Genomic DNA, 25,713 nt, shown 5'->3' on the forward strand with positions numbered 1-25,713 from the left:
TTGGAATGACTGGTGGTGTGGCACACAGCCACTGGCCAATAATTATAATCTCACTCATACTAATGTTTTAACCAAGGTCAGCAGTGTTCTAAATGATGAAGGGAATTGGGACACTGATACTCTTGCCAACCTCGTAAACCAATAGGACCTCAAATAGATCATAGAGATCTATAGGCGCAGATTTGTGACTTATCCATATGCCCCCTCCTAGAATGGATCAACTAATGGTCTTTTTACCACTGTTTCTGCTTACAAGGCTATCACTGCCCAAGTAGGTGATGGTAGAGATTGGAAATGGATCTGGAAATTACAATTTCCCCATAAATTAAAATGTTTTCTCTGGCTTATTTTAAAGGGCAGATTACCTACCAACCACTTGAGACTTGTGAGAAACATGGCATCATGTGATCTTTGCCCTCGATGCGGGCTGTTTAGTAAGGATACGAGTCACCTTTTCAGAGATTGCCTCATTTCTAAAGCTATCTGGACTGAAATCACCAATCATATCTGGTGGGAGCAAGGATGTGGTCAACCTGTGTTTGAATGGGTATCATCTAATTTGAAAAATAAAATGTTGCTTTGTGGTTCTAAATGGCCCCTCATATTTACTGTCACTCTTTGGCAGATTTGGAAGGAGCATAATTCTTCAGTTTTTGACAACATTTTGGTACCCATTCAAACCAGTCTTAAGAGCATAAGGACTTATGTTCAAGAGATTGAACAGGCTTTCCACTCCCCTCTCTACCCCAACCCCTCTCATCCTAGACTAATTCATTGGTGTTTTCCACTTGCAGGTCAACTCAAACTCAACACAAATGGATGCTTAAAAGGTGACCCAGGCCAAGCTAGGTATGGAGGACTGTTGAGGGATGAAAACTGGAACTTGGCTATGTGGATGCTATGGGGATACCATGGTAAACTAGGCCACTGCACCAGTCTAGAAGCTGAATTATGGGGCATATACAAGGGACTCATCATTCTCTTTCAAAAAGGCACAATGAATGTGACTATTGAAACTGATTCTGCCTAAGCTATCACACAAATCCAGGATGGACCAAGCCATTACTCACCTTATAAGGCTCTCATTGAAGACACCAAGTTTCTCCTGAAACGTTGCAACTGCTCAATTAAACACTCATTTCGAGAGGGCAATGGAGTAACTGACAAACTAGCAAACTTAGGGGTAGTTCAAGATGACCATGTGGTGGTTTTAGAAGACCCACCTGCAGATATGAGATCTCTAATCATTGATGACATGGCTGGAGTTAGTCTTGTGAGGGACTAATTCTTGAATTGTAAGAATAATGTAACTTCTGTTTGTTTACCTTTCATTTAAATAAATAAATAAATATTAAAAAAAAAAAAAAAAAAAAAACTTGTAGAGTGGCTCGGCAATAGCAAAGCAATGTCCTCGAGCAAATGCTGGAATTTGCGGTCGCTCGGGTCAACTCCACATCCGAGTGATTTAAGAACCGGCAGTCTGGCCGGTTTAAATTCCCGGTCCAGGGCCGTATTTTGTTGTAGAGAGGGAGGGAGTAGAGTAGACTGCATCGTATCACAGAAAGGGTAACCGTGGCGTGTAGCTCTCTCTCTCTCTCTCTGTCCACGCATTCTCTCCCTCTCTCTCTCTCTGTCTCTCTCTCTAGGAAGGAAGGAACATAGGAGGAGAGGAGAAGGAGGAGATGGATAGAGGAACGGAAGCACAGAAGTACGTGTGGGAAGGTGCGATCCCATTGCAGATTCATCTCCACGATTCCGAAGTCACCACTCTCCCTCCTCCTCCACCCGCTCTGGTTCACAGTTCTCAACTTTCCTTTCGTCTGATTTCGTCTTGATTGTCATTGATTTATTGCTTTGCATCTCCATTTTTTTTTTTTTTGCATCTATTTTTCCCCTTTTCAATTCTTTAGCTCTGATAGGATTCAGGAACTTGTTTGCATTCACTTGGATGTACTAAGAAGCTATTTGATTTGCCAAAACACTATGACCAAAAGAGTGGGTTTGGAGGAGTTCAAAGTTGCACTATTATTTGGCCTCCCTAATTGTATATGGGGTTTTGGTATAACGTTATAGATCTTAGTTTCAATTATGCCTTAAATTGCTACTATTAATATGATTTGAATCCTGGGTCTAATGGGAGGTTCGTAGATATGAATAATCTAGCCCAAAATTACTTAAGCTGGATCAGCTGGGTTTTCTTTATTTTTTTTCCTTATTTATTTATTTATTTGATTTGATTTGATTTGAGTAGATGCTGATCGAACTCAGAGAACATACTAATTTGTTGTAGGGATGACTGGAAACATTCCCCTCTGGGTCTCATTAAAGGCTTATGGCTTCTCCCAATATTTTTCTAACTGTTGGATCATTTAATCCATAATTTTTAGGATTGACTTCAGCAAATGGACCTGCAAACGAATGTAAGCTCAAGTGTAGGATTGACTTCAGCAAATGGACCTGCACCCCGACTGCTAATAATTTAATCCATAATTTTTAGTTTTCATTATGGATGGAAAAATGTTGATAAGAGGGTGAAGGTGCCTTTTTCAGTCTTTCTTGGTGTCTAAGATGTAAGAAAAATAGACATTTATGAAACCCAAAGTATCAGAGGTGACCAAAGACATGGAATTTGTCGAATTCTATTTAGCACAATTTGTATCACAAGTCAATGGCAATATGTGTGAGGGTGTGAGTCATGGCATGACCTGTCCAAGTCGAGTGAATCTTGTATCGCATGGCCATGTTTGTTTGGACGGATATGTGCTTGGGATTGGACTAATAGTCCAATAAAATTATTAATCCAATGTTTGGTTAAAAAATTGAAGTACGGACCAACAATCCATCCGGATATGGTATCCCACATATGATGGACTATTCAATCTCACATAGGGGGTGGGATATAAATTGGGTGATTAACTCAAAGTCTGGACTAATTTATCAAATGACCATAATAGAGGTATTAGGTCAATATATTAGATGTCTCATGTCCTGTCATGTCCTATCCATTCCAATCCCCTTAAACAAATATCGGATTGAATAATATTTTGTTAATCCTTCCTTATAATCTTAACTCAATTTAAACATAGGATATGATACACAATCTAAAGAGATTCGTAGTCTTAGGATTATTAGTTATGGGAATGTTAATCCAACCTAATTCAATCCGCTCAAATAAACACGGCCTATAAGTTGTGTGTCACAAGCTTACATGAAGTCCTTTGAGCCAGTTACAACCCCGAATAATCATTTAGTCTTGCCCAAATTTTGGAGCACCAAGATATGCATTGACTGGTTACAGCTCACATATCATGTTAATATATCTTTCTTCATTCTCTTTTGCATTTACCATTGTTTATCTGTGTAGTTGCATATGGTTTTCTGAATTTTTATTACGCAGTACTTTTATGCTGCAATTTCACTTCATTGTTATTCTCTAATGTTATTTTATCATTGTTCTTGCTTTTTGCGTAATCTATCATTATTATTATTTTTTATTCAGTGCATGTCTTTGCAATCATGTATATGTATGATCAATGATAAATGACATGTATAAGGAATACATAGATATCAATTAGCAAAACAGTTATAAAAAAAAAAATCTTACTAATTAGAAATTGCACTGTCAAGGGAGATATTTTCTACATGTGTGATTGATAAACAAAACTAGTAAATCCCATGGTCATGGACAGATGCACTTATGGACAGATGCACTTCACTTTTTCTTTGAATTTTCTTATGAGAGATGAACTCTGATGCCAACTATGAAGTATCCGTTTATTTTGTAATATATATGTTCATGTAATTAAGCATTTGTTTTTGCTTTTACCTGTGTTTTCAGATCTTAGCTCCTCGGATAGGGTACTTGCCTTTGTTAGTACCGCACATTAAACCTTTCTTCAGTAGTGCACTTCCTCCTGGTGTAGACACTGTATGGTTTGAATATAGAGGGTTGCCCCTGAAGTGGTATGGTACACTTCCCATGATATATAATTACAAATATACATGACTTTTCATCTTATCACTTTGAAATAAAATTATTGATTTTTATTTGTTTATGATAGCGTAGAATATTGAATTGCATTGATCAATGAGAAACATGTCATGTATGGAAATAAGTTGGTAGAGATGAGAGTAGTCCATGGAGACTAGAGTTGCAAAAGTATACATAATCATGGTGCCAGAACTACTGGTGCAAATCTCAGAAAGTTATGAGTAAAAACTGGTTTCATTTTTTTCATCTTTCAAATACTTGTATTTATGTCATGGCTAAGCCACTAATTATGCTGCCCAATTAGTTTATTTTATGCGTCTGGCTCTAGTATCATAGACACATGTACAAACACGCACAAAAATACCAACACATAATTTTTGAGCATCATTGTTCAGTGGGTGAATGGGCCGCATGTGAGTAGAACTTAATTATATTTAGTTTATTAATGTGTTCTTTGATGTCTATTTTGATTGTCAACCAAGTTAGTTGGGGGTGAACATAAAGCTATTCTCTAGAGACTAAGAGTACGTATTATTCAAGCTTAATAGCCTTATTGGCAAGTGATAACATTGATATATTAAATTGAAATAATGTAGAAATAAATACTTGTGAAGTAATTAGAGGTAGAAATGTAGAGCAATTCAACCACCATTTTGAATTTCTTCCAGCTTGATAAGACATTGCCTCCTCAATGAGATGGGCCTATGTTATGCGGTTGTCATCAGGAGAATTGTAGCAGCGATTGAAATGTTATGAAGGCCTCCATGTCTTGTCACAAAGAAGTCATTGCTTAGGCTTTTTTCTGGCTTTGCCCAATAATCATCCACCATCATCAATCTCGTTGTACTTTCTTTTCAGTTTTCTCTTATTAATAATAAGAAAACATTCGCACTGACTTGAAATCTATGTAAAAAGCCAGAAAAAAAAAAAAAAAATTAACATTTCCTTGAAGTGTTCAGTTCTTTTCCAAAGAACTATGTCTAGAAAAGTCAATAGAAAAATTAATTCAAACATTGATTCTGCTCTTGCATGATATGAGCCACCTTTGTTTTTGTTACAATTATTGTTAGCAAAAGGCAAAGCTGTACATGAAGCTGTGTTCCTAGTGATGTAAGGGATAACCCTGAATAATATTAACAATATTCCGTTGCTGAATAGGAGAGTGCAGAATAAAAAAGAGAGAAAATGAAGGGAAGGATGGGTATACTTTTGCATGTGAGTTGAATGAACTCGTCTTTTGTCAAGTTAAACTTATAGGGTAGGATGAAGCAATCATGTGGTGTATATTAAGCAAATATGTGGAAAAATGCTGGCTGATATTTTGTAGCTTTTCATACTACCAAAAAACAAGTTAATTATATTGTATGGTGTTGTGGGCCTCTAGGAAGTCTTCACACTTAATATGCATTGCTAAAAGATTTGTGGAAGTAAAAACTGTCAATATTGTAATTGCTAATATTATTTGTTGGTGCATGCATACATTACTTCCTATACCTATTAGTTGCAGTTTCAATATCACTTTTTGCCTTTTGTTGATTAACATTATCTGTGCTTTTCTCAGGTATATACCAACAGGAGTCCTCTTTGATCTTCTTTGTGCAGAACCTGAAAGACCTTGGAATCTGACGGTGCGTTTTTTTCAATAGCTCTTGGCAACCTTTTTGAGTCAAACCAATGATTTTCTTTTTCTTTTTTTGTTCTCTAGTTTTTGTTAGCATATTTAATTAATGAAACTATTGTAAGTATCTAAGAGAGAGGCCATAGTTGGTTGTCAGGGAAAATATAAGTACTTCTTAAGTTGTCTTTGCAATTGCTACTTGGGTGTTGCAGTGCTAGTGTTGTCAAAATCATATGATACACAATAACTATTGTAAGGATTTAGATATGTATCGCATGGTCCTATTGGTTGGTAACCCAATACAAATCCGTATCATACAATTTTTCATATTATCATGATTCAAAGTGCATTGTGTGATTGAACAGAAGAACAAATTTATCCTTAAATACTTTAGTTTCCTTCATCTTCAGCTGCACAGTCATGGTTGCAGTCTCAATACTTTATGAATAACCACTACTGCCCATTGTTTATTTGAGATTGCAACAAGAGTGGGTGGAGGGAGGAAGAATTTAGAGAAAGTGGGTTTGTCTTCTCAGTTCATCATTATGTTGTAATCGGAGAGAGAGAAGGGCTTCTTACTTCATAAATGTGTTTGAAGTTGAAGAGAGGAGAGTCTTGGACTAAGAGGCACAAACACTAATGATCTATCAAAAAAAAAAAAAAAAAAAAAAGAAGCACAAACACTTCTAAGAAGGTAACATGTCGACATGACACTCGTTGGACACTTCCTAAACGTTTAGATACATATGAAACACATTACAAGATTGAATAAAATAATTTGTAATCCAATTATAAAATAAAAACAACGTAATTTATACCTATTCTCCTCTTTTAGAATTAAAAAATTGTTATCTGTGTCCGTGGTTCTTAAGTCTTGGAAATTGAAATTGAAGAGAGACTTTTTAGTTCTCATAAAACATCACTGTGCTTACTATGTAGCAGTAGCTCCAAATTATAGAGTCTACGCCCTCGAGAAACAAGGCAAAGGGCTTGTTTGCTGACAACATAAAAGTTATAACTGCAATTTATTGAAATAAACAAGTAAGATATCCAAGTAGCCTGTAGACCCATTCCTTTAAATTGCGCTATTGGCTAGTGTAGTGGTCACGGTTGCGGTTAATAGGCATGAGGAATATCAACCACTGTAAAATGGGGATTGAAAACCGAACTATTGGTTCCCCCCACCCCCCAAATGCCAAAAAAAAAAAAAACAAAAAAAAAAACCCTCATTGATAAGCATTTTCTGATCTTATTTACTATAATTTGTATGATTGCTATGGTTCATAATCAACATTGTGGCACTTAAATACAGTAGGGCTGAGAATCATGTCGTCTTGGTCATGCTCGTGTTCTTGCCGTGTCATCTCAGATTTGTGTTAGAATTCCTTCAATACTAACCCTATTTTTGCGTGGTATTATGTCGTGTCATTTTGGCCTCGTGTTTGTTTGATGTCGTGTAAATGTGTCATGTTATAAGTTTCCACACTTATTTAAAAAAAAAATAGTGTAGGGAGACATTAAAGTTTTTTTCTCCCCACAAGTTAAAATTTTATGAAACTAATCTCTACTAGATGAAATTATTCATAAAAGCATTAATTTCAAATGGGAAACAAAAATACTATTGTTACATATTTTTTTGGTTCTTTCAAATAATAACTTGTAGTATCTTCTTTTTGCAGGTGCATTTTAGAGGATATCCAGCAAATATTTTGATCCCTTGTGAAGGTGAAGATAGTGTAAAATGGAGCTTTATTAATTCATTGAAAGAGGTTAGGGTATTAAGTGTTTGCATTCTTTTTCATTTTTCTCTTCTTTCAAGGGTTCATATAATCTATTTTCCTACTTGTGTGATTACTATTACAGTCATATTGTGGTTAGTGGAGGAATAACACACTCTATTTCTCCATTGATTAAATAACAGATTCTATTTTGATTTGTTATTTTTATCTCTTTGTCCGTGGGAATCCTTTTATTAAATGCTAGATCCTTGTAGATTGAGATGGTGCCACCCCATGCTGGAAAGTTATATTTTAGAAGTATTCCCTGCATATTTGAGTGTCTGGGCTTGTAAAAAGTGGTCTCAGTACTAAACCGGCCTGCCTAAAGTCCACCTGCCTTTTGTATATGGCTGGATAACCGTAGCAAGTTTTCTCTTAATGCTATACTGCTAATATTTTCTTCAAATCTTTATTGACCAATGTAGGATTAGTCAGTGTTGTATAAGGTGCACCTTAGATGCAAGGCTTAGTCATAACACCTTAAGACCATTGAGGTGAGGCTAGCTGCTGGAGGTGTTCACCTTTGGGCTTGGCACAAGATGCATGCTTAGTGGGCTTCAGTTAACTTTTTTATTTTTTGTTGATTTCATCTCGACCGTTGATTTAATTGACTTGTGGGATTGTAATCAAAAGCCTTCCAATATATTGCAAAATCTGAACCCTAATTGGAAATCTGGTGGAAGAACAGCTGTTAGACCTCTGAAAAAACACCTGTGCTGGTTCGAATTGCTCACCTCTGCTGGTTTCAGGTTAATCCCTCATCTTCTTCTTCATCATCTTCATCTTCTCTATTATTCGTGGTCTCCTTTCTTTTTTTTCCCCTTTGCCCCTCCCTTCTATGCTGGGTTCCAGGTCAGCCTCTCCTCTCCTTATTTCCGTCTTCAAGTCGCCTGGCCTGTTGGATTCCTTTTTCACACACTTTGCTCTGTTTCCAATTAGTCTTCTCCTCTGCTCTTCCTTGTGTTCTTTTCCGTTCTAGGTTTCTAGCAACTGGTCTTCTTTTTCTTTTTTGTCTTCCCCCCCCTCTCTGCTGTATTATTTATGTATTTGTTTCTTCTGTTACTGGTTTTTCTGCTGGGTTCCTTCAGATTTTGTAACATATTATGATGAATGTATGGAATTGATCAGGAGTGCCTTTTTGCGTTGTCATGCATTGAGCAATAGATTGCATGCAGCCATACATGCTGAAACTAATTTCACACGTAAAACTCTGTTTCTTTATCCATTTTGCATCACAATTTCTTTGTTTTTTTTTATTCTGTCGAATTTCCCATCTGGTTTTCTGTTGCTTGAAAGCAAGCTAACATGTTCTTGTTATAAAATGTCATTCTTTTTTATGAGTCATTTAGTAGTTTAAAGTTTCATTGCTGAAACATATATATAATCCCTGCATTTAATTGCTTAATTCAAAATTGCTCACTTTAGAATTGCCTAAATGGTTTAGATGCCATCCGAAGCTTAGTAGCAGGAATCGTGGAAGGGACTCACGCTTCTGAGGAAGAAGCGCGATTTTGCGCTTCCAAGGAAGAATCGCACAAGAATCGCGCTTCTAATACGAGAGAATCATGCTTCTAATGCGAAAGAATTGCGATTAGGGCTGAGACCTTCTCTTACGGTCGATCTCGACTGTCTTTGTCGCTCTCTCTTCTCTCAGTCTCGATCTCCTCTTCGTCTCTCTCTTCGTCTCCCTCTCTCGTCTCTGTTTGCTTCGTCTCTCTGTTCGTCTCCCTCTCTCGTCTCTATTCTCTCTCTCGCTCTCTCTCTCTCTTTCTCTCTCTCGATCTCTGTTCTCCCCCCCTCTCCCTCTCCCTCTCCCTCTCCCTCTCCCTCTCCGTTTTATATTATATAATATAAATATAATTTATCATATATATATAATATAATATTATTTATTATATTTATTATATATAATATTTATCATTATATAATATAATTTGTCATAGATAATATAATTCTTCTGTCTAAAATAAAAAATTATTTATTACAATTTATTATTCCTAACTTTTTAACATATAATAAATAAAATAAATCATCTAATTATTTAAAAGAAATCTATTTAAATCATATATAATAAAAAAAAAGTTAAAAAATTTATAAAATAAAAGATCTAATTTTTATTTTTTATTTATTTGAACATAATTTATTATTCATTATTTATTATAATAAATAAAATATAATTAATAAAAATAATATATAAGCGCTCTTAATTTACGACTCCTCTAAGTGGCCACGTTCCCCCGCTCCTGCTCCCGCCCCCGCTCCCGCTTCGTGCAATTAAGATCCGAAGTAGTAGAAAAGACCTAGTATGCACACTTGGTAGATGTATTCTTACTGTCTTTGTGGTTAGAACTTGTGAACTTTTTGTTTTTCCATATGTTGAAACTTGAATTATTTGTCTATATTAAATTATCTGTTTTCTGTTGTCAACGTGCACCCCACTTCAGTGGATCCTATGCCTTTCCTTGCACTTACACACCAAGTGACCTTAGTGCCTTTGTGCGCCTCTCGCCTTAAATAACACTGGGATTAATATGAAGAGACTGCAATCTCTGGTAGGAGTGGAGAGGGTGAGACAGACAACTTATGAACTAAAAAGAGAGTTTGTACATATTTATGCTCTTCTGGCCTTATCTATAATTCATGAGACAACTTGTAATGCACTAGTATCCACTTTACTTATTACTCCTCTATATCTCTCTTTGACAGCTTGAAGTGTAACATTGATACTTCAAAATGCTATACAAAATTAGAATGTCCCTTATGTTTGAGTGCCTTAGTTGTAACAAAGTTTACGTTGTCCACAGGCAGCATACATAATCAATGGAAATTGCAAGAATGTCATGAATATGTCCCAATCTGATCAGGTGGAGCTGTGGCACTCTGTCATGAATGGTATGCCAATTAAATGATTATGAGTTGATACATCTTTTTCTATTTCTTTTCTACCTCTCCTCATTTACTGTATAGGTGATAATATTTTTTGATGGTATAAGATTAATCATTTTTATAACCTATATAAAAAGAGTGTAAGCTTATATCATCTTAACGCTCGTGTTGCTAAAATTGTCCCGATTTCATTGCACAGCTGTTCAAAATTGCCCTGATTGCTACCCGTCTATTACAGCCCATCCCATTCTATTTGCTTTTGTGTTGGAAAAATGTGAGGTGCCTTCAGATGGTGTTCCCAAGTGGGTTCATGACAGACCTGTCACTGGCTAACTGATTGTCTAACTGATCCAAACACCCATGTCTTCATCCCAGATGCTTCCTCCGTGTCGTATCGTTTGTAGATAAAAACAAATGCAGCAGTATTATTTTACCTATAATATTCATAGCGATAAAAATCCGAAAGTGGTACTCAAAAATGTGCCGGTACTACTACATACAGTACCAATAAAAAAATGGGTATACTGTCTGGTACGGGGTTGACAACTTTGATTCCTCCACGGCATAACTCCAACAAGCTCACCTGAGGATTTTTTCACACAAATGTTGCGCAGGTTTCTCTCACAAACACCCTTTCTGCCCTTAACATCAACTCGTCCCACTGTCCGCTCTCTGCCAGCTCTCAAAAAAGCATACCCATTGCCAATTCTTTGCTCCTTCCGTTCTCATCCTCAAAAGTGAAGAACACTGTTGGGTGAAGAACAAATGTTAGGGTCTCTCGGAGAGAGGTTAGTTGTTCCGTTCAATGAATATTAGCACTTAGCAGTTACGGTGATTTTTGTGCCTATTACTTATTTGGTATTTTATGTGAGAGAAATATGTTTTATTTTTCAGTTAAGGTTTGTCCAAAGTGGTTGTGGGCTTTTGCTTCAATGTTAGTTTTTAGTTTCCGTCTGATTTATGTCAAGAGGGCCACCATGGTTCTGTGCATATGAATTTAATTTGGTGTTTTCTTTGGATGAAGTCAACACTAATAATTAATTTTTTAATTCTCAAGCCTCTAATGAAGATATGGTTTCCACCCAATTATCTTAACATAATATTTGTTTGCCACTTAGAAATTGAAACTGGCTGCTTTGACTGTAAAGTTAGGTTAGTTAAATAGGAAGGCTATTGATAGCCAGAGTTTAAGTGAGAAGCCACTTTAACAGTATAAATTGATATTTTGTAAAATTGTGATATGAACTTAATGTGCCAAAGGGACACCATTTGTGTATAAAAAGTCTGCACTGAACATGTAGTTACAAGTTTAGAAAGTAAAACTTTGAGACCATTATTTGTACAGTAATGCTAGTAACACAGAATGGATCACATAATGCTTCACAAAAAATGTAATGGAGGGTTGTGATTAAGCTCAATTGTGGAGGGGTCCACACATGAAAAGGTGATAGTAGATCTTTTCTTTAATAAAAAATAAAGACACTTATCATTCATTTGTAGGAGGCAACTCTTATGCTATATACGCTTTAGATGGACATATATCTACATCTCCCTCCAAGCCGTACATACGCCTTTCATCAAATATGACTTCCCACAGAATTCCATATTTCTCTATGAGATTGATTTGCACTTTTTGTGATCTATTCTGTGCTCTTAGCATTAGTGTTATTTGTATTGCTTTTTCAGGGCTAGAATTCTTGAGCTCATGACAACCAGTGATTGGAATTCTGGATGATGATTAGTCCTACTTTGGTTTTGGTCATGTTACAATTATTATTTGGGAAACTTGAATACGGTTGGTGGCATTAGCTTGGGCCACCTATTTTTCTTTTCCCTATTCCCCCTCCACCCCAAAAAAAATTAAATAAAGAAAGCAAGAGAAAATAATACTTCAAGCCTTAAACAACAATGGATGTTTCCACCGTTCTCACAAAAGTCTTATCTCATGAACTTGGGGTAGGCTACTGGAAAAAAAGAGAGAAGAAAATGAAATGGTATGTTTTCCTTCACATATGTAGATATGCACGCAGAACCGGAGATTCATGTTATAACTAACAAGGTCTGAAAAACAACACTGATAGCCTGATAAGAATGTTTTCAGCAATCTATACCAAGTGGTTTCTTAGTTGCATGTGAAATTATCTGTTGATTTGTTGAAACAGCATAGTTTTCATTAATATTTTTAGCCTGGTCATGCTCTAACTTGCACGCAAATATTGTTGCAGGTAACTTGGAAGCCTACCTCCGGGTTTCATCTAAGCTTAAACTTGGAATAGGTGGAGATGAGTTTTCAGCGAAACTGAACTCATCCTCTTTAAAATCTCAACAAAGCACTGTTGAGACAGATACTACTGGGTCAGTCAATACAGGTGAGAAAAGTCTAGACATTGCTTTGAAGTTTACAATTTAGGAACTATGAGATACAGTAAGCAAGTCATGAATTAGTATTTGTAGAGAATTTGACATAGAAGTTAATCTTGCGCATCTTATGAACCTCTTTTTAATATAATTCTGGTTATTGACCTCTTTCGAATAGGTGGGTCTCGGGAGCTATTAACACGATTATGGAATTTTTGAATTTAGTAGAGAATTTTGAGGACTGAGAGAATGTACTTTTTTTCTCTATTTTGTTTAGGTATACTTGTGAAACTGTATGGGTAGCTTCCCACTAATGCCTTTTGTACTAAATCTTAATTGTCCAAAAATAAAATAAAAGATGTGCATAGTTGCTCTAGATCTGTGGTTATGTATTTATATTTGTGATGATCCCTCTCTCATGCTGTAGCTTCATGAATTGGGCACTAAGCAATGTCGTTAACTCACTTGGCTCAATTGGATGAGTTCTCTCTCTCTCTCTCTCTCTCTCTCTCTCTCTCTAAATAAAACCAAACAATTTATAGACTTTTGGATATGACTCTGGGGTATCAATCTATTTGACATTTTAGGCAAAAGAGTCTGACACTGATAGGTATTTAAAGATTTTGCCATAGAAGTTTAAATTGTAGATTATAAGCTTTTTTTGTTATAGTGACAAAGCGGATGACATTTATCTTTGATTGGGAAACTAGGACGAGTAATCACACCCTTGCTTTGATTGCAATTTTATTTATTTATTTTTCGTGATTTTGGTTGTAGTATTGTTTAGTTTTCTTGTGGTTTGAGCTTTGACCAGGTCGAATCCCAGTTCGGTTGTATGTTTGCAATGTCCATGAGGATTTTGATGATTTGGAAGATGCACCTATTATTGATAGTTGGGACAAAATCTCTTACATAAATCGACCTGTTGAGATTCATGGAGAAGGTAAGCTGAAGTGAGCATATTCTTTGAGGAATTTCTTGCTAGAAGTGTGTGAATGTGGTGAATTGAAATTCAATACATTTTTTTTTTGTTTCTTAATTTGATAAACACATGATATATGATAGCTTAGTAAACTTGGTGCAAGGTTGCTTATGGAGAAATCTGTGGTAGGTTTTAATTATAGATGGCTTCTAGAGTTGGGGTTTTACATGCTAGATGAAAGTTTTAGGGTTTGTAGACAACTAGGCGTGACAAAAGTTATGGTGGTTGGTGTGTGGTGTGGGTTTGGACTTCTTAGGCCCTTGATGGATGAGAGTGTGCTAATTTCTATTAGACCAAAAAAAAAAAAGCGAGATTTTGCTGGACTTCCAAACATGTTTTTTGATATTTGGACAAAAAATTGTCTCTGATATAGCCTATGATTTTATGGGGTTTGTTTTAGTTCAAAGGTCAAAAGGTAGGCAAAGGGTTTGGTGTAATTTAAGGTTGATTTGTCAGGGTTTTGGGGCTGAAAATGGCATTTTTTGAAGGTTATGAATAGTAATATGAGAATATTATTTTAAGTTCTTGTGAAGGGAAGAAGAATGTGAAGAAGAAACACTTCACCTTCACAAGGATTAGACAAATTCACACAATTCAATTTCAAATTCTCATATCTCTAACTCTATTGAAAAGAAAGATTACATGCATATTTATAGATTATTATACTTTTTCTAGTTCTACAAAGGCAGGCCCGCAAATGAGAAATTAGTTAACTTTCAACAATTATAACATTGTAGGCCTGCAACCCAAGGGAGCTTCTTTTTGCACATCTCTATTTTTCTTAGTTAACATATCTTGTTTATTTATTTTTAAATTACGATTGCGTCCTTCAAGCAATTTACCGTTAAGCACAGATACACACCTTCTCTCCCAACTCTAACCCCAACCCCAACCCTAACCCTGGCTATTGCAAAACCCTAGACGGCACTACAACCATTGTGACCCCTCCTTGGATCTTGGAAGAAGAAGAAGAAGAAGAAGAAGAAGAATGAGGCAGGGGCGTGGAGGGAAGGGAAGGGGGGTTTTTGGATTTACAAAGGAGGTGGGGTGTGGAGGGAGGCGATGGAGAGGGGCGACACCAATGATAAATGTGGTGGCAGTGGGTGGTGGTTGTTGATGGGTTAGGGGTTGAAGGTTGAAGATGATGGTGTAATGGATATTAAGTGGTGTGAGTTGAGTGAAAAATCAAAATTTTGTGTGTGAACTGAGTAATGGTGTCACCTGAGAAAACATGGGGTGTGGGAATAGAAGCTCCCACAACCCAAGTCTAACAAATTGTAACATTATAAAAAAAATATCCCTAACCATTAAAACTTGATAAAGACCATTAAATTTATCCAACCACATACTAAATTAAGAGTTGGTTTGACATAAACTAAATAATACAAAAAGTCAAAAAGTCACTATCCTATTTAAGTCACATCATCTTATTTAAATCACATCACCTCTCTAACACATTACATCAAAGCCAACCCAAACCCAACCCATATAAGCCAATAAGTCAAAAAGTGCACTTTTTTAGAACATCCCAAACCAACCCTAAATTAAATTGACTTAAAGTCTCAAAATTAGCCCAAGATTTCACCCCATAATGGCCTAAACATGCTCTATGAGAAATTTCTTAAACTACACATTTTTTTGTTAGCATGCTCTGTTATTTTTAGAGAATACCTAGATTAGGGAATGATTAGGATATCATCCCCTATTTATATTAATGAAAATCAATAATTATAAGGGAGCCCTAAGGCATAGAATAATTACAAAATAATAACCTAAATACTAATATATTATTCTAACACTCGCCCTCAAGCTGGTGCGAAGATATTTCTCATGTCGAGCTTGCCTAAAATGTCATGAAATGGCTTACTCCTAACTCCCTTGATGAGGATGTCAGCAAGTTGTTCACCAGACTGCACAAAGTGAGTACATATTGTGCCACTAGTGAGTTTCTCCTTAATGAAATGACGATCAACCTCAACATGTTTTGTCTTATCATGTTGAACTGCATTGTGAGCAATGTTAATAGCGGTCTTATTATCACAGTATAACCGCATGGAGTCTGTCTGATCAATACCTAGATTACTCAACAATACCTTGATCCATAAGAGCTTACACACCCCTTGTGCCATAGCTCTAAACTCAGCTTCTACATTTGACGTGGCAACCACATTCTGTTTCTTACTCCTCCAAGTAACTAAGTTGCCTCCAACAAAAGTGCAATACCCTGAAGTCGATCTCCTATCAGTTACTGATCTAGCCCAGTCAGCATCTGTATAGGCTTCCACATGAAGATGATCATACTTTGAAAAATAGAGACCTTTATTAGGAGTAGACTTCAAGTACCTCCAAATTCTCATGATAGTCTCGAAGTGAATTTGATGAGGAGCATGCATAAATTGGCTAACCACATTGACAGTAACCGCAATATCAGGACGGGAGTGAGATAGGTAAATGAGCTTCTCCACTAATCACTGATAGCTCTCCCTATCAATAGCTACTCCTCCTTCATCATTCTCCTGTTTCTGATTGGGTTCCAGTTGAGTGTCACAGGACTCGCAGTCAAGCATTCTGGTATCCTTTAACAGGTTAAGCACAAACTTCCTTTGTAAGATAAATATCCCATCCTTGGAGCGAGCAACTTCAATTCCCAGAAAATACTTTAAGCTCCCTAAGTCCTTGATTTCAAATTCACTGGTTAAATATTTCTTCAACAGAGGTATTTCTTCACTATCATCGCCTGTAAGAACTATGTCATCTACATAAACAATGAGTGTTGTAGTCTTACCATGTGAGGAATGTTTCACAAACAAGTTGTGATCTGCCTGACTCTGTTTGAAGTCATATTTAAGCATAGCCTAAGTGAATCTCTCAAACCAGGCCCTTGGAGACTGTTTGAGACCATATAATGACTTTGAAGCCTATATACTTTGCCTTCGGTCTAATGATCCTCAAAACCAGGAGGAATGTCCATATATACCTCTTCTTCGAGGTCACTATGGAGAAAGACATTCTTTACATTAAATTGATGAAGTGGCCAGTCTAGATTAGCTGCTAGAGAGAGAAGTATTCTAAGTGAATTCATCTTAGCCACTGGTGCAAAGGTCTCCTGATAGTCAACGCCATATGTCTGAGTGAACCTTTTTGCCACAAGTCTAGCCTTGTAACGCTCAATAGACCCATTCACTTTGTATTTTACAGTATACACCCATTGCATCCCACAGGTCGTTTGCCCTTATATAACTTAGTTAATTCCCAAATGTCATTCTTCCCAAGTACTTTTATTTCCTCAATCATGGCAAGTTTTCACTTAGAGGTAGTAAGAGCATCCTGAAAATGGTTAGAAATGCTAACAAAGGAAATATTTGACACCAATGCTCTATAGGAGGATGATAAATGAGGGTAGGACACAAAATTTGAGATAGGATGTTGAGTACAAGATCTCATACCCTTTCTCTTGGCAATAGGAACATTAAGATCGATGGACTCAATAGATTCAAAGTTACCTGGACTCTCATTAGAAGCAGGAGATGGCAGTAGAGGAGCAGAAGTGGTCTCTTGTATCCAGTTAACTTTCTGTCTCTCTTTGTCCCTGACTTAAACTTGCCCTTCCCTATCATTGGTGACATTGGATTTTGTAGTCCCAATAGGTAGTGGTGCAAGAACAACTGGTTCCATCATAGGAATCACATGAATCACTTCACACCAAAGCTCCCCTTGAAGGGAGAACTGGGACACCGGAGAGGACAAGAAATAGGATTGGGACTCAAAGAATGTGACATCCATGGACACAAACCACTTACGAGAAAGAGGGTGGTAGCACTTATACCTCTTTTGAGTAGGAGAGTACCCAAGGAAAACACATTTGAGGGAGCAAAGGTCCAACTTATTACAAGTAAGAGAGTGATTGTGGACAAAACAAACACAGTCAAATATTTTTGGAGGAATAGAAAACAAGGACTCGAAACCTAGGAGGACTTGAAGAGGAGCTTGTTTTTGCAAAACTTGGTTAGGAAAACGATTAATAAGATGGGCAGTGGTGAGAATAGCATCGCCCTAGTAGGGCCGAGGCACATTCATAGAAAAACACATGCACCAAGCTATGTTAAGAAGATGACGATTCTTATGTTCTACCATCCCATTTTGTTGAGGGGTATTGGTGCAAGAGGTCTGATGGATAATGCCATGAGCAGAAAAATATTGCCTTAACCCAAAATCTATGTATTCCCCTCCATTATCAAAACGGAACAGTTTGACAGTAGCCCTAAACTGAGTATAAATCATCTTATGAAAATTGCGGAATACAGAGAAAACCTCACTCTTGTCTTCATGAGATACACCCAAGTAGTACGAGAAAAATCATCAATAATTGTAACAAACTATCGATGACCTTTCACAGACATAACACGAGATGGACCCCAGACATCAGGATGTATTAATGAAAAAGGAACTAAACTTTTATTAAAACTGGGAGCAAAAGAAGCTCTGTGTTGTTTTCCAAGTTGACAAAACTCACAAAGAAACTCAGACACATTATTGTTTGCAAAACCAAATGGAAATAAATACTTAAGTAAATAAAAAGAAGGATGCCTAAGACACTGATGTCACAGCCATAAATCATCTTGGGTAGTAGGACTCGTGGTGAAAAGAAGAGCAAGCTTGTCCGATTGATCCAAGAAGCAGAGATCATTTTCTGCACTACCATTGCTAATCGTCCTCCTCGTGGCAAGGTCCTGAAAAAGACAATGATCAGGAAAAAACGTCACACTACAATTCAAATCTTGTGTAATCCGACTCAAGGATAACAGGTTAACAGAAAATTGGGAACATGGAAAACAAAAGATCGTAGGAGTGACATGGACTAAACCTTTCTCAGAAATAAAAGAAACAGTACCATCTGCAATTCTAATTTTGTCCTGACTTGAAGAGGGCTTATAGGCGGAAAAAAGGTCAGAGGAGCTAGACATATGATCTGAGGCACCAGAATCAATAATCCAGGGCAAAGACTTATGAGACAGGAAAACACAAGGAGAAGAGGCCAAGTTACCTGAGTAGGCAAACGATGAGGAAGATGTACTGAGAGCAGTAGAAGATCGGTGGTCCAGCAAGTGATGCAAAACATCCTTAAGCTCAGGAGTAGTTATGCCAAAGAGACCATCAGAAGGCTGGCCAACGGAAGCGGAAGTAGAATCAAGTGCGTCAACGGTACTAGACTAACGAGCCCGTGGATGAGAATCCCATCCTCTAGACTTGCCTGATCTACCTCCTCTAAAACCAGATCGATCACCTTGACCCCTGGATGGAGTCCTATGAAGCTTCCAACATGTCTCACGAGTATGCCACGATTTTTTACATTAATCACAAAATACAGATTCCTTGGCAGTAGACGAAGGGATGGGAGTCAGGTTGAGGCCATCTCTAGAGGTAGACAGTAAGGCGGAGCAGTCAGTAGAGACAGGTAACATCATAGCAGACCGACGACACTCCTCATTCTGTACATAGGCGAATGCCTCCTGAAGTGAAAGAAGAGTGTTCATACCTAGAACCCGACTCCGAACCGGATCATACTCCACATTGAGACAGGCCAGAAACTTGAAGACCTTTTCTTGTGCAATGAACTTCCTGTACCCGACTGAATCAACAATGCAAACAGGTTTATAGTCCTGCAGGTGATCAAGGCGTTTCCAACCGTTGGTGAGGAAGGTAAAGTACTGAAGAACAGTCTGCTCCCCTTGAACAGAGCTCTCAATGGAGCGACGCAACTCAAATGCCTGTGAGAAATTCCCTTTGCGGGAATAAGTAATGGCCACAGCCTCCCAAATATCCTGTGCAGTGTTCATAAATAGATAACCCTCTTCAATCTTCGGGGCCATAGAATGTATCAACCAACCCATAATTAGGGAGTTGGTGATCTCTCACTGATTATAACCCGGGTCCGTGGTGCTAGGTGTCTGGATCCTGCCATCAACATACCCCATCTTTCCTTTGCTCTTCAAAAAAATAGTCAAACTCTGCGACCACGCTAGATAGTTCTGACCATTGAATAGAGAGGTGGTGATTTTAAGACTAGGGTTGGGGTTATCAGTCATAGTAATAAGTATAATGGAACTCTTACTCTTAGGTGTTCGAGAAGTAATGGACCCACTGGTAGAATCAGCCATGGGTACCATGCTACCTAACACTCAACAAAAAACTAGTGCCAATCACAAACCCGGGAGATGGCGGAGGCATAGTAGGCACGATGACCACTAAGAATATGAAAGAATTAAATACTCATCAAAAAATTATATATATATATATATATATATATATATTTTAGAAGAAAAGAAAAAAAAATAACAGAGGTCAAACACTCATCTCAGTCACGATAGAAGCAGTCAAAGCAGAAGGTTAGAGTCACGACAGAAGAAGTCAAAGCAGAAGGTTAAACACACGTAGACGACACAGTAGAGGGAGACGAAGGAAGCCAGAATGCCTCAGGGTTGTAGGCAAAACAAGACGACACAGCCATAGTGGTCGGCTAGGCAAGTCAACCCAGCCACAGTGGTCGATGAGACAAGAAGGCCTGTCGGCAGGGCCAACATAAGTCTGGGCACCTGCGACAGTGATCAAAGGAGTCGACTCAGGCCAGAAGACCAGTTGGCAGGAACCACAGGGTTGAGTTAGGCCAGAAGGCCTGTCGACAGGGACCAATAGGAGACTTGGACACCTGCGACGACTTAGGGCTGCCTCTAGCAGGTGCAATCAAACTTGGTTTAGGCTGGGAGCTTTGTGATGGCTGTGTGGTATATGGATTTAGGGTTTAGGATTGTGGCTCTGATACCTGCGACTTGGACACCTGCGACGACTTAGGGCTGCCTCTAGCAGGTGCAATCAAACTTGGTTTAGGCTGGGAGCTTTGTGATGGCTGTGTGGTATATGGATTTAGGGTTTAGGATTATGGCTCTGATACCATGTTATTTTTAGAGAATACTCAGATTAGGGAATGTTTAGGATATCATTCCCTATTTATATTAATGAAGATCAACAATTACAAGGGAGCCCTAAGGGATAGAATAATTACAAAATAATAACGCAAATAATAATATATTATTCTAACATGCCCAACATCACCCATGCGATTGGAAAGTGGTAAAAAAAATACTTCCCGAGTGCACAAGAAATGATGATATTTTTCCATGATTTCTTGTAGAAAAAGAAAAAATAGGAGTTCATAGATGAGTGATTATAGCTTTTCCTTTGTTCTGACAAAATCTTTATGGTTAGTCTATATGTTTGTGACTATATTGTTGCAAACCTGTTTTTGTTTAGGACTTCATCCGTGTGAATGATTTTTCCTCCTCCCCATCCCTTCGTCTCCATTATTATTTTTATTGTTGTTGTTGATAGGCAACTCTTGCCTTAGCAGTTCATTTGCCTTGGCTTCTCATGATTGGCTTGTGAGCTTTCCCCTCACCTATGTGGCTCTGTGCGATTCACCCCCACCCTTCAGCTGTCCGCTTCGCCGCCTTGTGCCTTGCTTATCTCAGCACCACACCTCGCTTGCTCGGCAGTCACCTTGGATCCAACTCCAAAATGGCATCCTGTCACTGTATAGACTGCCTAGGTGTCACGGGGCGAGGTTTGTAGGCAAACAACTCAAGCACACCTCGTGTGGTGCTTACAAAGTCCCATGAGGCAAGCTCAGGACACCTCCTAAGCAAGTTGACAATCACACCTGTAATGGTATAGATTGATTTAATCCAAAACACCAGCCTGTAATGGTGTACTTTTGGCAGTAAGAATCTTGTTGCTGGCTTCTATCATTCAGTTATTTGCCATGACAAGTTCAGCTACTTAAAAGCAATGTTCTGAAACCCGGACTGGTGGTTAAACCAGAAAAGAGATTGGGTTGAGGGTCACTGGTTCAACCATTAGGTGAATTTGAATTGAACCCGTCACCTCATAATTATTTTTTATATATTAAAAATTATAATTAAATCAAAAATATAAATATTAAATATAATTGTTTATATATTGATTGTTTGTAACAAAATCTGATTACACTAAAAAAATTACAAAGAATGTAGTCAAGAATAGAAGTGTATGGAATATCAACAAGGAAGTTGGTTGATGTAGTGGTAAATGATTTGAACTCACTCACTGTGGGAGGTCCAGAGTTCGAACCTTTGTAAGTTTGCTTCTTTTTCAATGCCACACTTGTGGGTGCTCTGGTTTTCAATGAACCTGCTTTTGGTTTGAATGAATACCCGGTTCAACTGCGGTTTCTTCCGGTTCTAGCAAACAAGCTGGTTTTCAGTGTTGAATGGGTTTGATGGGAAATCTGGACAGGAACCTTGACTGGTTGATGGGTCAATCGGTCGAATTGGCTTGTCTGGTCCAATTTTCAAAACATTGCTTAAAAGGTTTGGCGGGTTCCCAAAAAAATCTAAGAAAGCAATTTTTTTTATAATTTTTTTATTTTTATTTTTTATAATTATTATTGTGTTCCTCACTGTTTTGTGGATATTGTATGTCATGTTCTTTTGTTGCACTTGCAATGTTGATTGGTGGGGCTTTCTTGTATCCTGAGTGGTTTTATGACCCTATTGCGTGTTTTTATGTCTTTGTACTACAGGCAAATGCTTCACCTTACTTGATGCTTTAAAAACTCTTCTGCCGGAGTTTTTTGCAGAAAAGTCCTCTATCAACGAGGAAATTTCCAGAGCAGAAGTTGAGGATGAACAGAGATTACCCTCGGAAGAAGGAAGCAGCGCGAGAACTGCAGAAGAAGCCGGAGAAACATTGTGTGAACAAGTGGAGTCGTGTATCCTATCAGATAATGTTGAAATCAAGCTTCTCCGAATTCAAGGGATCGAACCTAAATTGGAGATCCCTTTTGCTTGGCTGGTGAACAATTTGATGAACCCTGAACGCTTTCTTCATATCTGTGTTTATGTCAGGGTTTTGGAACCGATTACCATTTAAATGAGTACATAAATTTCACATCTGGCGTCCTATCCTTTCAGGTACCTGGCGTTGTGTGCGACAAAACAGTATAATTCCATACTGTATAGAATTGTAAATAACAGTTATAGTATCAATTGGTTCATTACTTCATTTCTTTATCTTCACTGTCAACTTTTACTCAATTTAATCCTGTGATTGAATGGGATGGATTATCTTCTTCTAGTGTTATGGAGTTGACTGTTGTCTAGAAGTGACAACAATAGTAAATTGACAGTATGATAAATCAAATTGAATGGCCAATTTACCATACTCCTATTGGCCTTAAAAGCTGCTTTAAATTTAGGTTTAATCCCTTCATATGGGTACAAGAAAATGGTTGAGGCCTGACTGAAGGGGAGCAATGGTGTTGTTTTCGTGTAGCTTATAGAGTTGCTTGTAATTTTTTTATTTTTTTAAATAAGAGTGCTATTGTATTCGGTGCAACTTTTGTTCACAGCTGGTGAGGCTTAAATAATTTGAATAAGTTGACAAAAGTTGATTATATAGAAGTTGAGGGAGGAGTGCTTTTAGTTTTTATTTTCTGATTATTAACTTTCAACTTGATAAAAATTACAACAAATGATTCTAATAAATATGAAATGAAAATTCACAATGAAACTCCCATTCTGCTACTTTACACAAGATATTTTTATAAGAAAGAATTCAATGATACATAGTATCTTACAGCTTAATATGATTTTGGGATTCTATCTATTCCCAATTCATGTGATGCATAGAGATTGACCATGTCCCCATGAAACTTGCATACTTACATTTCATTACTCCATTCAGAGGGTTTTTTTTTTTTTTTTTCAAAAAATTTGTTAATTTACCTTATTATTTTTACTTTTTAATAATTGGTAGGTGGGAGGGGAAAATATAGCATCATGTACCCGTGTAATTCGAATTTGGCATCACATCAGATAAAATAAAAGGAGAGCACATCATCTACGAGGCCAACTTGTCTCCTCATATTCAAAGGTAACCTATGTTTACAATGTGCCGGCATCAAGCCCCATGTTTACAATTGTATAATGCCAACATACTAGATGTTAACAAATGACAAGACCTAGGCTTCTTTGGAGGATCAACCTAGATTACTTCATTGGAATTTCAAATCTTCAAAACTTTGATATCTCTCTCTTCTATATAAATGGCAACTTCTTCCTCATATTGTCATCACTTGAAAAACAAAAAAGCAAAAGAAGAAGAAACAGATAAAACAGAGTAGAAAAGATGTCAAAAGAAGAGGTTGTTCTTTTGGATTTCTGGGTTAGCCCATTTTGCTTGAGGGTGAAAATTGCGTTGGCTGAGAAAAACGTGGCTGTCGAATGCAGAGAGGAGGATTTGTTTGGGGGGAAGAGCGATCTACTGCTAAAGTCCAACCCCATTCACCAAAAAGTACCCGTTTTTTTACACAATGGAAAGCCATTGTGTGAGTCCGTCAACATTGTCAGCTACATTGATGAGACATGGCCCTCTCCACCATTACTGCCATCTTGTGCGTATGACCGAGCCCAGGCCAGGTTCTGGGTCGACTTCATTGAAAAGAAGGTTTGAGTTTTTATTTTCATTCCATGTTTTTAAGACTTGTCCAAAGCTATCTGTTGCACAACTATTGAGTTCACACTATCATACCACATCACAAATTAATATATGTTTTTTCTAAGAGTCATTTTAAATATTATCAGTTCAATAAAAGAAAATTGTGGTGAATTAGAAACAATGGCATCACAAGGTGCTTACATTACATTTTTTTTTTAAAAAGAAAATGCTAATCACCGTCTAAAGGGTTGTTATTACTCTCAATAAACATGCAAAAAATATATATTAAAATGTGTGAGAAAATTCTCTCCTTTTTCTCCTCATTTCACCAAAATTTCTCTCCTATTAAACTATCTATTTTGAGAAGAGACAATTCTTTTTATTTTCTTTTCTTTTTTAAATCGCCCAAATCCAAGCAAGCAATCAATCAATGCATATGAATAAGACATTCCATGGTGATGGTGACTAAAATTATGACACAGGTATTCAATGAGGGCAACACTATATGGATGACCAAAGGAGAGGAACAAGAGGTGGCAAAGAAGGGCTTCATAGAGATTCTAAAGCAATTGGAGGGAGCTTTGGGGGACAAGGACTACTTTGGTGGGGATGTCTTTGGATTTGTTGACATCATATTGGTCCCACTCACCTCTTGGTTTGATGCATATGAGAAACTAGGGGGTATCAAGGTTGAAGATCATTGCCCCAAATTCAAAGCTTGGATGAAGAGGTGCACGCAGAGAGAGAGTGTTGCCAAGCTTCTTCCAAGTTCAGATAAGGTCCATGAGTTTATCATTAACATGAAGAAGATGAATGGCATTGAATAGGGTGGATTGCAATCCATGGATGAATTCACTTACTCATTTGGTGTGTGGTTGTGTTTTTAGGGTCATTGTGTCTCGTCGAGTAATGTCAGAATTTTTAAAATATCATACCTAAATTTATTTACACTAATATGGGAAGGATTAAGTTTTAGTTGGTTGATTTCTAAACAAATCAACAATAATGATTCATGTTATTGGGGATCAATTTAGAGGTGATATTTTAAGGGTTTTAAACATTTTCAATCTATTTCCATAGGAAAATAATAAGGGGGAAAATAATCATTTTCCTCGATCTTCCTTAGAGAACATAAGGTGGAAAATGGCTAGTTTAGCTAGCTTGTTCTTTTGGACAGATCGCTGTGTCTCGTGGTTTGTTTCCCTTGGTTTTAATTCAATAATCATGGCTCATTTGGCATCCATATATGCAAGTCTTTTTCTCTTTTTATCTTGGCTATAGCTAGTAATATGAATTGAACTCATCTTTTTGTTCTTTTGTTTTTTGTTTTGAAATCATTATGGCACAAATAGTTTTAGCATATAATTATCACTAAATCATGGTCAAATATATAAACAAATCTGTTAATTATGTGATTTAATTTTGATGATATCTAAAATATTATTAGATAAATTGTGATTTTTTAATATACATATATTACATTTTTTGACACAAAAATATTATCTATTTAAAATATATATTGTATGATGTATTTGTTATAAATATTATTTAAATCAAAATTACTGTGCAA

General features: G+C 37.1%; 2 protein-coding genes across 4 annotated transcripts; both read left to right on the forward strand.

The window, feature by feature from the left end:
• Positions 1–1,407: 1,407 nt before the first annotated feature.
• Positions 1,408–22,780, forward strand: APG5 (autophagy protein Apg5 family). 3 transcript variants are annotated; one of them, XM_028239072.2, is made up of 8 exons: positions 1,408–1,793; positions 3,839–3,963; positions 5,553–5,619; positions 7,289–7,378; positions 10,192–10,279; positions 12,499–12,642; positions 13,446–13,574; positions 22,228–22,780. In XM_028239072.2, the coding sequence occupies exons 1-8, from the start codon at positions 1,683–1,685 to the stop codon at positions 22,575–22,577; spliced, it is 1,104 nt and encodes a 367-aa protein (XP_028094873.1). In that variant the 5' UTR covers positions 1,408–1,682; the 3' UTR covers positions 22,578–22,780. The 3 variants fall into 3 exon arrangements, with proteins under 3 accessions (XP_028094873.1, XP_028094874.1, XP_028094875.1); XM_028239073.2 differs by having other exon boundaries at positions 1,517–1,793; positions 22,285–22,780; XM_028239074.2 differs by lacking the exon at positions 13,446–13,574 and having other exon boundaries at positions 1,517–1,793.
• A 920-nt stretch (positions 22,781–23,700) lies between these two features.
• On the forward strand, positions 23,701–25,386 carry LOC114294884 (putative glutathione S-transferase parC). Its single transcript, XM_028239075.2, has 2 exons — positions 23,701–24,152; positions 24,626–25,386. The coding sequence occupies exons 1-2, from the start codon at positions 23,835–23,837 to the stop codon at positions 24,968–24,970; spliced, it is 663 nt and encodes a 220-aa protein (XP_028094876.2). The 5' UTR covers positions 23,701–23,834; the 3' UTR covers positions 24,971–25,386.
• The last annotated feature ends 327 nt before the right edge of the window (positions 25,387–25,713 follow it).

This window comes from Camellia sinensis, chromosome 4 (genome assembly GCF_055761805.1).
Source record: "Camellia sinensis isolate YWXY chromosome 4, ASM5576180v1, whole genome shotgun sequence".
Taxonomy (NCBI): Eukaryota; Viridiplantae; Streptophyta; class Magnoliopsida; order Ericales; family Theaceae; genus Camellia; species Camellia sinensis.